We start from the raw sequence: 13138 nt of genomic DNA, 5'->3' as shown, positions 1-13138 counted from the left end.
CGATGACGCATATGCTGTGTCATGACTTCAAAGCCCCCCTGCGGGGCGGGTGACCGGGGTCACTGAAAGGTTACCCGACCCGCAGTGACAGGAGGCTTTGTGCTTCACCCCGGGGGGTGGCTTAGCCCCCCGTGCCTACGATTGGCTATTGAAAGTGAAACAACCTATCAGAGCTATCAGAGCGATAGTAATATTTCATCAATGAAAATTGATGAAATATTACAATCCAGCCATGGCCGATAGTGAAATGGCATCTGCCATGGCTGGAGACACTAATTTAACACCCCCCACACCGACTGACGGTGCCGAACGGCGGCGATCGGCCGCCGCTGTCATAGTCTGCCCCCTCCCCCAATCACAGAATAGAATAGAATCGTAGAGTTGGAAGGGACCTCCTGGGCCATCTGGTCCAACCCCCTGCTCAAAGCAGGATTCGCTAAATCATCCCAGTCAGATGTCTGTCCAGCCTCTGTTTGAAGAGATCCATTGAAGGAGAACTCACCACTTCTCGTGGCAGCTTGTTCCACTCATAGATCACTCTGTCAAAAAGTTTTTTCTAATATCTAATCTGTGTCTCCTCCCATTCAGTTTCATCCCATTGCTTCTAGTCTTTCCTTGTGCAAATGAGAATAAAGTTGATCCTTCTACAATGTGACAGCCCTTTAGATATTTGTAGACAGCTATTAAGTCTCCTCTCAGTCTTCTCTTTTGCAAACTAAACATTCCCAAATCCTGCAACCTTTCCTCATAAGACAGGGTTTGCAGACCGGTCACCATTCTGGTCACTCTTTTCTGAACTTGCTCCAGTTTGTTGATGTCTTTTTTAAAATGTGGTGCCCAAAACTGGACACAATATTCCAGATTGTTCCAAAGTACTACATCTGGGCAATAAAAATGAAAAAAGCATATATAGAATGGGAACAATAGGGCTAAGCAACAGCACATGTGAAAAAGACTTGGGTATACTAATAGATCACAGACTGAATATGAGTCAACAGTGTGAGGCAGCAGCAAAAAAGGCAAATGCAATTCTAGGATGTATTAACAGAAGCATACAGTCTAGATCACGTGAAGTAATTATTTCCCTCTACTCCTCTTTGGTCAGACCTCATCTGGAATATTGTGTCCAATTTTGGGCACCACATTTTAAAAAAGACATCAACAAACTGGAGCAAGTTCAGAAAAGAGCGACCAGAATGGTGACCGGTCTGCAAACCCTGTCTTATGAGGAAAGGTTGCAGGAATTGGGAATGTTTAGTTTGCAAAAGAGAAGACTGAGAGGAGACTTAATAGCTGTCTACAAATATCTAAAGGGCTGTCACATTGTAGAAGGATCAACTTTATTCTCATTTGCACAAGGAAAGACTAGAAGCAATGGGATGAAACTGAATGGGAGGAGACACAGATTAGATATTAGAAAAAACTTTTTGACAGTTAGAGTGATCAATGAGTGGAACAGGCTGCTACGAGAAGTGGTGAGTTCTCCTTCAATGGAAGTCTTCAAACAGAGGCTGGACAGACATCTAACTGGGATGATTTAGCGAATCCTGCTTTGAGCAGGGGGTTGGACCAGATGGCCCAGGAGGTCCCTTCCAACTCTACGATTCTATGATTCTATGAATAGGCACATCACGGGGTCTTCAAACACGACATGGCGCCACCATTCATTCCAGCCAATTTTGCGTTCAAAAAGTCGAACAGTGCTCCCTCCATTCCGAGCCCCGACGTGTGCCCAAACAGTGGTTTACCCCCACATATGGAGTATGAGCGTACTCAGGAAAAATTGCACAATAAAATTGGGGGCTAAAAAAAAATTGTTTGTGGGAAATTTTTTTTTTATTTTCACGGCTCTGCGTTATAACATTCTGTGAAGCACTTGGGGGTTCGAAGTGCTCACCACACATCTAGATTAGTTCCTTGGGTGGTCTAGTTTCCAAAATGGGGTCACTTCTTTGGGGGTTTCCACTGTTTAGGTACATCAGGGGCTCTGCAAACGTAACATGACGCCTGCAGACTATTCCATCAAGACGACATTTCAAAACGTCACTAGTTCCCTTCCGAGCCCCAATGTGTGCCCAAACAGTGGTCCCCCCACATATAGGGTACCAGCGTACTCAGGACAAACATGACAACTTTTGGGGTCCAATTTATCCTTGCTACCCTTGTGAAAATAAAAAAATAGTGGGCTAAAAATCATTTTTTGAGGGTAAAAAAAAATATTTATTTTCACGGTTCTGCGTTATAAACTTCTGTGAAGCACTTGGGGGTTCAGAGTGCTCACCACACATCTAGATAAGTTCCTCGGGGGGGGGGGGGGCTAGTTTCCAAAATGGGGTCACTTGTGGGGGAGCTTCAATGTTTAGGCACACAGGGGCTCTCCAAACGCGACATGGGAACCGCTAAATATTCCAGCATATTTTCCATTCAAAAAGTCAAATGTGCTCCTTGAGCCCTGCCGTGCGCCCAAACAGTGGTTTATGACCACATATGAGGTATCTGTGTACTCAGGAGAAATTGCCCAACAAATTTTAGGATCCATTTTATCCTGTTACCCATGTGAAAATGAAAAAAATTGATGCTAAAAGAAAATTTTTGTTGGAAAAAATTAAAATGTCCATTTTTTTCCTTCCACGTTGAACTATCCTGTGAAGCACCTGAAGGGTTAATAATCTTCTTGGATGTAGTTTTGAGTAGCTTGAGGGGTGCAATTTTTAGAATGGTGTCACTTTTGGGTATTTTCTGCCATATGGACCCCTCAAAGTGACTACAAATGTGAGGTGGTCCCTAAAAAAAATGGTTTTGTAAATTTTGTTGTAAAAATGAGAAATCGCTGGTCAACTTTTAACCCTTATAACTTCCTAACAAAAAAATAAAATTTTGTTTCCAAAATTGTGCTGATGTAAAGTAGACATGTGGGAAATGTTATTTAGTAACTATTTTGTGTCACATAACTCTCTGGTTTAACAGAAAAAAAATTCAAAATTTGAAAATTGCTAAATTTTCGCCAAATTTCCATTTTTTTGACAAATAAACGCAAAAATTATCGACCTAAATTTACCACTATCATGAAGCCCAACATGTCACGAGAAAACAATCTCAGAATCGCTAGAATCTGTTGAAGCGTTCCAGAGTTATTACATCATAAAGGGACACTGGTCAGAATTGCAAAAAATGGCCAGGTCATTAAGGTCAAAATAGGCTGGGTCATGAAGGGGTTAAATCACGTGGTGCCAATGACAATTCTGGACTGAGCAATCAGTGGTCTGGAAAGTTGGAGAGCAATGAATGTATTTCCATATTAAGTAGGTTCACCTTTTAATACTTTATTATTTTTTTCAGGTGTAAAATATTTAATTCCTGCTCATATGAGAGAGAATTCTGCGTAACACCTTCAGGTGCTCCAAGGGCTCGTTAGACGTTGCAGCGACATCACAAATCAGTGGGTCCGACGATCATGTGATCACACGGTATCACAAATAGAAAGAAACCAGTGTGCAATAAACGTGAACAGCGAACTGCAGGAGAGGCGGCAGAACTCACCATAGAAAAAGTTACTTTTGCCAGATCCATTTCTTCCCACTGAAATAAAAGAATAATCAGACATTAGTTATGGCACAGCAGCAGTGAGGGGTCCGAACGTTGCAAGGTACGGCAGGCTGGCGCTTGGTGTTAAGACCTATTGGATGATTTCTGTCCAGAAATGAGCAGCGACTGTCACTGGGTTATCATTTATGGCCCTGTTCACACAGCTGGACAGATCAGTATGGCCCTCACTGTCACTCTGTTCCCATACAGCAGGCTTGTTACTGCTCCGTCGAACAGGGGATGTGCTGCTGTGGACAATGACTTGATGGCCGATGTGAACGATCCAACTATCAAGCCTACTGCCTGTTGGTTACGGTGAGGAGCGTGCTTCCCGATTATCGGCCCTTGTAAATGGCCCCTTTCAATTACTTACCAATGACGTTGTGCTTCGAACTAAAAGGGTCCACAATGGTCTGATCTCTGTAGCTGCGGAAGCCCTGGATGATCACCTGGGAGAAGAAAACAGAGCCGCGCTTACCAATAAGGCCTCTTTCAGACATCTGGTGTCAAGGGTCCGGCGGCGTGCGGCGAAAAGCCGGGCCGCCGGATCCGGCCTGCAGCGGTGACACCGGATGTCCTTGCGGCGCTTGATGCGGCTTGGAGGACATTTAAAGGAGCCGCAGCACCGGGGGACGAGAGAGCCAGCCAGAGAGAGACAGCGGGGGACGAGAGAGCCAGCCAGAGAGAGACAGCGGGGGACGAGAGAGCCAGCCAGAGAGAGACAGCGGGGGACGAGAGAGCCAGCCAGAGAGAGACAGCGGGGGACGAGAGAGCCAGCCAGAGAGAGACAGCGGGGGACGAGAGAGCCAGCCAGAGAGAGACAGCGGGGGACGAGAGAGCAGCCAGAGAGAGACAGCGGGGGACGAGAGAGCAGCCAGAGAGAGACAGCGGGGGACGAGAGAGCAGCCAGCCAAAGAAAGGTATAAAGCGTATGGAGAGAGAGGGAGAGAGAGAAGGGGAGGGGGTGAGAGAGATGCGCGCCGGGCACTTGTGGGGTTAAAACTCAGTGCCCGGGCATGCCCTGTTGAAAAAGCCGGTCCGGCGCTGCAAAAAAAAAACAAAACCTTGCAGCCAACGTTTTTTGCAGAAGCCGGACGGCGCATGTTTGCCGTATCCGGCAAAACCTGGAGGCGCCGCATGTCCATCCGGCACGATGCGGCGATCATTACATTCTATGTGAAAAAAACCGGATCCGGTTTTCACAATTTTCACCGCATCGTGCCGGATTTAAAATAACGGATGTGTGAAAGCAGCCTAAGCAGTGACGCCAACACCATTTATTCATAGAGATGCGGAGACCGGGAAATGTACATTGTGATTTTTTTCTCTTTACACCACATTTCATGTTATATTCTCACAACCTGGTATGGATGCAGCAATACCAAATGTTTAGTTCTGTTTTTTTTGGAAGGGCTTATATCGTAATCCACAACCCAATTGCAGAGGTGTAAAAACTGGAGAATCGGCTGCACATGTAACGTGGCACCAAAAACCGAACTTCGGGCGACAAGCTGTGCGCTTCAACGCCTTGGTTTTCAGGCGCTCTGCTTGCTGTCAGTGAACAGCTGACAACTCCGACAGCTGTGTCTGCACTATCCTGTGTGACAAGTGCTGGCCAGACTGTAGATGCCAGGGGCTAACAGAAACCAACAGGATCCAGACGAGACCCCTCTATGGTTGCCCCAGGGGTCCACAATAATAAAGTGAGAGGGATCAGACGAGACCCCTCTAGAGTCACCCCGGGGGTCTGCAACAGTGAAGTGACAGGAACCTGACGAGACCCCACTACAGTCACCCAGAGGTCCAAAATGGAGAAATAACAGGAACCTCATGAGACCCCTCTATAGATGTCCCCCAAGTCCACAGTATTAAAGTAAACCACTAACCACCATGCTGCTCCATATACAGTACAGTCTTGACCACTGAGCCACTGTTATAAGCACTGAGCCACCAATGCGCTGACATATATATAGTACAGTGCTGATCAGTGAGCCATCAATGTGCTGCCCATATAGTAGTGCTGACCACTGAGCCAGTTATAGTCACCAGTGTTGCCCCATATAGTACAGTGCTAACCACTGAGCCACCTATGTGCTGCTCATATACAGGAGTGCTGACCACTGAGCCACCGTTATAAGCACTGAGGCACTAATGTGCTGTCACATATTATGTACAGTGTTGACCACTGAGCCACCAATGTGCTGCCCATATAGTAGCGCTGACCACTGAGCCAGTTATAGTCACCAGTGTTGCCCCATATAGTACAGTGCTAACCACTGAGCTACTAATGCGCCGACATATATAGTACAGTGCTGATCAGTGAGCCACAGTTATAACCACTGAGCCATCAATGTGCTGCTCATATACAGGAGTGCTGACCTGAGCCACCGTTATAAGCACTGAGGCACTAATGTGCTGTCACATATTATGTACAGTGTTGACCACTGAGCCACCAATGTGCTGCCCATGCAGTATTGCTGACCACTGAGCCACAGTTAAAAGTAGAGTCACCAATGTGCTGCCCCATATAATACAATGCTGACCACTGAGCCACCATAACACTGAGCCATCAATGTGCTGCCCCATATAGTGTACAGTACCGAGTCACCAATGTGTTGCCTCATATATAGTTCAGTGCTGACCACTGAGCCACCGTTATAAGCACTGAGCCACCAATGTGCTGCCGACTGCACCAACACACTGTACCGAGCCCTCAGCTTGTGGTCCCGTTCAGAAGCTGCAGAACTTCTTTGCTCCTGTTTCATGCACCTATTTATAGTGGGCGCACTGCTGCAGGACTACAAGTCTCAGCATGCAGCAGGCCAGGACGCAGTGCACGCCGGGAGGAGTCGCTTCATCAGGTGGTGTGGCCTGTGTGAGGGACTACAAGTCCCAGCTCGGGCTAGGAGGACGCACCGACTGCCGCAGGCCGGAGCCCGGACCCACCTGTTTGATGTACATGGCTGCAGGCGGACTCGGGCCCCGTGTGTCGCCCCGGGCCCTCTGTGTTTACCGCTCTCCGGTATTCGGTGTCGCCGCTCAGTCTCCCGCCAGGTGACAAAATGGCGGCTGTCTCCTCCTTCTGAGGCGACGAGGACGGGAGCAAGTGGTGGTGGGGGAGGAGCTTCAGTCTGTGACGAAGATGCCGCCACCAGGAAGGGGCGGAATGGCGGAGACTAGATACAGGAGAGAACGGAGGAGCGGGAAACCCCGGCGGCGCTGTGAGAGGAGCTGTGCGACGGAAGGAAGAGGAATGATGATCCCCCCTTCCCCATCCGGGAGATGGTACAGTCCAGACTGGCGCCAAAACACGAGCAGCGGCAACAACAAAAGTGTGGAGATGTGTGTGACCGTGTATATAGCTATATATGTAATTTATGTAACTGTATATATATAATATATAGATGTATGTGTGTATAGCTACACTGCAGTTGTGTTGTACAGAAGTCTGGTGGATACACAGCTGATAGTCCTACTGAACAGACTTAGAATTTGTATTATGGCAAGAAAAAAGCAGCTGAGTAAAGAAAAACGAGTGGCCATCATTACTTTAAGAAATGAAGGTCAGTCAGTCCGAAAAATTGGGAAAACTTTGAAAGTGTCCCCAAGTGCAGTGGCAAAAACCATCAAGCGCTACAAAGAAACTGGCTCACATGAGGACCGGCCCAGGAAAGGAAGACCAGAGCCGCCGGACTACTACCCCTAATATCCCACATCATCCCATCAGCCAGAGCCGCCGGACTACTACCCCTAATATCCTACATCATCCCGTCAGCCAGAGCCACCAGACTACTACCCCTAATATCCCACATCATCCCATCAGCCAGAGCCGCCGGACTACTACCCCTAATATCCTACATCATCCCGTCAGCCAGAGCCACCGGACTACTACCCCTAATATCCCACATCATCCCATCAGCCAGAGCCACCGGACTACTACCCCTAATATCCCACGTCAGCCAGAGCCGCCGGACTACTACCCCTAATATCCCACATCATCCCGTCAGCCAGAGCCACCGGACTACTACCCCTAATATCCCACATCATCCCGTCAGCCAGAGCCACCGGACTACTACCCCTAATATCCCACATCATCCCGTCAGCCAGAGTCACCGGACTACTACCCCTAATATCCCACATCATCCCGTCAGCCAGAGCCACCGGACTACTACCCCTAATATCCCACATCATCCCGTCAGCCAGAGCCACCGGACTACTACCCCTAATATCCCACATCATCCCGTCAGCCAGAGCCGCCGGACTACTACCCCTAATATCCCACATCATCCCGTCAGCCAGAGTCGCCGGACTACTACCCCTAATATCCCACATCATCCCGTCAGCCAGAGCCGCCGGACTACTACCCCTAATATCCCACATCATCCCGTCAGCCAGAGCCGCCGGACTACTACCCCTAATATCCCACATCATCCCGTCAGCCAGAGCCGCCGGACTACTACCACTAATATCCCACATCATCCCGTCAGCCAGAGCCACCGGACTACTACCACTAATATCCCACATCATCCCGTCAGCCAGAGCCACCGGACTACTACCCCTAATATCCCACATCATCCCGTCAGCCAGAGCCACCGGACTACTACCCCTAATATCCCACATCATCCCGTCAGCCAGAGTCACCGGACTACTACCCCTAATATCCCACATCATCCCGTCAGCCAGAGCCACCGGACTACTACCCCTAATATCCCACATCATCCCGTCAGCCAGAGCCACCGGACTACTACCCCTAATATCCCACATCATCCCGTCAGCCAGAGCCGCCGGACTACTACCCCTAATATCCCACATCATCCCGTCAGCCAGAGTCGCCGGACTACTACCCCTAATATCCCACATCATCCCGTCAGCCAGAGCCGCCGGACTACTACCCCTAATATCCCACATCATCCCGTCAGCCAGAGCCGCCGGACTACTACCCCTAATATCCCACATCATCCCGTCAGCCAGAGCCACCGGACTACTACCACTAATATCCCACATCATCCCGTCAGCCAGAGCCTCCGGACTACTACCACTAATATCCCACGTCATCCCGTCAGCCAGAGCCACCGGACTACTACCCCTAATATCCCACATCATCCCGTCAGCCAGAGCTACCGGACTACTACCCCTAATATCCCACATCATCCAGTCAGCCAGAGCCACCGGACTACTACCCCTAATATCCCACATCATCCCGTCAGCCAGAGCCACCGGACTACTACCCCTAATATCCCACATCATCCCGTCAGCCAGAGCCGCCGGACTACTACCCCTAATATCCCACATCATCCCGTCAGCCAGAGCCACCGGACTACTACCCCTAATATCCCACATCATCCCGTCAGCCAGAGCCACCGGACTACTACCCCTAATATCCCACATCATCCCGTCAGCCAGAGCCACCGGACTACTACCCCTAATATCCCACATCATCCCGTCAGCCAGAGCCACCGGACTACTACCCCTAATATCCCACATCATCCCGTCAGCCAGAGCCACCGGACTACTACCCCTAATATCCCACATCATCCCGTCAGCCAGAGCCACCGGACTACTACCCCTAATATCCCACATCATCCCGTCAGCCAGAGCCACCGGACTACTACTAATATCCCACATCATCCCGTCAGCCAGAGCCGCCGGACTACTACCCCTAATATCCCACATCATCCCGTCAGCCAGAGTCACCGGACTACTACCCCTAATATCCCACATCATCCCATCAGCCAGAGCCTCCGGACTACTACCACTAATATCCCACATCATCCCGTCAGCCAGAGCCACCGGACTACTACCCCTAATATCCCACATCATCCCGTCAGCCAGAGCCACCGGACTACTACCCCTAATATCCCACATCATCCCGTCAGCCAGAGCCACCGGACTACTACCACTAATATCCCACATCATCCCGTCAGCCAGAGCTACCGGACTACTACCACTAATATCCCACATCATCCCGTCAGCCAGAGCCACCGGACTACTACCACTAATATCCCACATCATCCCGTCAGCCAGAGCTACCGGACTACTACCACTAATATCCCACATCATCCCGTCAGCCAGAGCCACCGGACTACTACCCCTAATATCCCACATCATCCCGTCAGCCAGAGCCACCGGACTACTACCACTAATATCCCACATCATCCCGTCAGCCAGAGCTACCGGACTACTACCACTAATATCCCACATCATCCCGTCAGCCAGAGCCACCGGACTACTACCCCTAATATCCCACATCATCCCATCAGCCAGAGCCGCCGGACTACTACCACTAATATCCCACATCATCCCGTCAGCCAGAGCCACCGGACTACTACCCCTAATATCCCACATCATCCCGTCAGCCAGAGCCGCCGGACTACTACCACTAATATCCCACATCATCCCGTCAGCCAGAGCCACCGGACTACTACCCCTAATATCCCACATCATCACGTCAGCCAGAGCCACCGGACTACTACCCCTAATATCCCACATCATCCCGTCAGCCAGAGCCGCCGGACTACTACCCCTAATATCCCACATCATCTCGTCAGCCAGAGCCACCGGACTACTACCCCTAATATCCCACATCATCCCGTCAGCCAGAGCCACCGGACTACTACCCCTAATATCCCACATCATCCCGTCAGCCAGAGCCACCGGACTACTACCCCTAATATCCTACATCATCCCGTCAGCCAGAGCCACCGGACTACTACCCCTACTATCCCACATCATCCCGTCAGCCAGAGCCACCGGACTACTACCCCTAATATCCCACATCATCCCGTCAGCAAGAGCCACCGGACTACTACTCCTAATATCTCACATCATCACGTCAGCCAGAGCCACCGGACTACTACCCCTAATATCCCACATCATTCCATCAGCCAGAGCTACCGGACTACTACCCCTAATATCCCACATCGTCCCGTCAGCCAGAGCCACCGGACTACTACCCCTAATATCCCACATCATCCCGTCAGCCAGAGCCACCGGACTACTACCCCTAATATCCCACATCATCCCGTCAGCCAGAGCCACCAGACTACTACCCCTAATATCCCACATCATCCCGTCAGCCAGAGCCACCGGACTACTACCCCTAATATCCCACATCATCCCGTCAGCCAGAGCCACCGGACTACTACCCCTAATATCCCACATCATCCCGTCAGCCAGAGCCGCCGGACTACTACCCCTAATATCCCACATCATCCCGTCAGCCAGAGTCGCCGGACTACTACCCCTAATATCCCACATCATCCCGTCAGCCAGAGCCGCCGGACTACTACCCCTAATATCCCACATCATCCCGTCAGCCAGAGCCGCCGGACTACTACCCCTAATATCCCACATCATCCCGTCAGCCAGAGCCTCCGGACTACTACCACTAATATCCCACATCATCCCGTCAGCCAGAGCCACCGGACTACTACCCCTAATATCCCACATCATCCCGTCAGCCAGAGCCACCGGACTACTACCCCTAATATCCCACATCATCCCGTCAGCCAGAGCCGCCGGACTACTACCCCTAATATCCCACATCATCCCGTCAGCCAGAGCCACCGGACTACTACCCCTAATATCCCACATCATCCCGTCAGCCAGAGCCACCGGACTACTACCCCTAATATCCCACATCATCCCGTCAGCCAGAGCCACCGGACTACTACCCCTAATATCCCACATCATCCCGTCAGCCAGAGCCACCGGACTACTACCCCTAATATCCCACATCATCCCGTCAGCCAGAGCCACCGGACTACTACCCCTAATATCCCACATCATCCCGTCAGCCAGAGCCACCGGACTACTACCCCTAATATCCCACATCATCCCGTCAGCCAGAGCCACCGGACTACTACTAATATCCCACATCATCCCGTCAGCCAGAGCCGCCGGACTACTACCCCTAATATCCCACATCATCCCGTCAGCCAGAGTCACCGGACTACTACCCCTAATATCCCACATCATCCCATCAGCCAGAGCCTCCGGACTACTACCCCTAATATCCCACATCATCCCGTCAGCCAGAGCCACCGGACTACTACCACTAATATCCCACATCATCCCGTCAGCCAGAGCTACCGGACTACTACCACTAATATCCCACATCATCCCGTCAGCCAGAGCCACCGGACTACTACCCCTAATATCCCACATCATCCCATCAGCCAGAGCCGCCGGACTACTACCACTAATATCCCACATCATCCCGTCAGCCAGAGCCACCGGACTACTACCCCTAATATCCCACATCATCCCGTCAGCCAGAGCCGCCGGACTACTACCACTAATATCCCACATCATCCCGTCAGCCAGAGCCACCGGACTACTACCCCTAATATCCCACATCATCACGTCAGCCAGAGCCACCGGACTACTACCCCTAATATCCCACATCATCCCGTCAGCCAGAGCCGCCGGACTACTACCCCTAATATCCCACATCATCTCGTCAGCCAGAGCCACCGGACTACTACCCCTAATATCCCACATCATCCCGTCAGCCAGAGCCACCGGACTACTACCCCTAATATCCCACATCATCCCGTCAGCCAGAGCCACCGGACTACTACCCCTAATATCCTACATCATCCCGTCAGCCAGAGCCACCGGACTACTACCCCTACTATCCCACATCATCCCGTCAGCCAGAGCCACCGGACTACTACCCCTAATATCCCACATCATCCCGTCAGCAAGAGCCACCGGACTACTACTCCTAATATCTCACATCATCACGTCAGCCAGAGCCACCGGACTACTACCCCTAATATCCCACATCATTCCATCAGCCAGAGCTACCGGACTACTACCCCTAATATCCCACATCGTCCCGTCAGCCAGAGCCACCGGACTACTACCCCTAATATCCCACATCATCCCGTCAGCCAGAGCCACCGGACTACTACCCCTAATATCCCACATCATCCCGTCAGCCAGAGCCACCAGACTACTACCCCTAATATCCCACATCATCCCGTCAGCCAGAGCCACCGGACTACTACCCCTAATATCCCACATCATCCCGTCAGCCAGAGCCACCGGACTACTACCCCTAATATCCCACATCATCCCGTCAGCCAGAGCCGCCGGACTACTACCCCTAATATCCCACATCATCCCGTCAGCCAGAGCCGCCGGACTACTACCCCTAATATCCCACATCATCCCGTCAGCCAGAGCCGCCGGACTACTACCCCTAATATCCCACATCATCCCGTCAGCCAGAGCCGCCGGACTACTACCCCTAATATCCCACATCATCCCGTCAGCCAGAGCCGCCGGACTACTACCCCTAATATCCCCCATCATCCCATCAGCCAGAGCCACCGGACTACTACCCCTAATATCCCACATCATCCCGTCAGCCAGAGCCGCCGGACTACTACCCCTAATATCCCACATCATCCCGTCAGCCAGAGCCACCGGACTACTACCCCTAATATCCCACATCATCCCGTCAGCCAGAGCCGCCGGACTACTACCCCTAATATCCCACATCATCCCGTCAGCCAGAGCCGCCGGACTACTACCCCTAATATCC

At 51.1% G+C, this 13138-nt stretch overlaps 1 protein-coding gene across 1 annotated transcript in view; it reads right to left on the bottom strand.

Moving 5' to 3' along the window:
• The window catches only part of SMC3 (structural maintenance of chromosomes 3), a 48836-nt gene extending 42018 nt beyond the window's left edge, over positions 1-6818 (bottom strand). The window contains exons 1-3 of the mRNA XM_073553100.1: positions 6532-6818; positions 3959-4034; positions 3541-3579 (exon numbers count right to left, since the gene is read on the bottom strand). Coding sequence (XP_073409201.1) covers positions 3541-3579; positions 3959-4034; positions 6532-6546 — 130 coding nt within the window. The 5' untranslated portion in view covers positions 6547-6818. The remainder of the gene's footprint in view (positions 1-3540; positions 3580-3958; positions 4035-6531) is intronic.
• Positions 6819-13138: the final 6320 nt, after the last annotated feature.

The sequence above is a fragment of the Dendrobates tinctorius genome, unplaced genomic scaffold (genome assembly GCF_039654945.1).
Source record: "Dendrobates tinctorius isolate UK_male_01 unplaced genomic scaffold, ASM3965494v1 ptg000196l, whole genome shotgun sequence".
NCBI classification, from domain to species: Eukaryota; Metazoa; Chordata; class Amphibia; order Anura; family Dendrobatidae; genus Dendrobates; species Dendrobates tinctorius.
The sequence above is the reverse complement of the archived record's forward strand: the minus strand, read 5'-3'. Positions and strand labels throughout refer to the sequence as shown.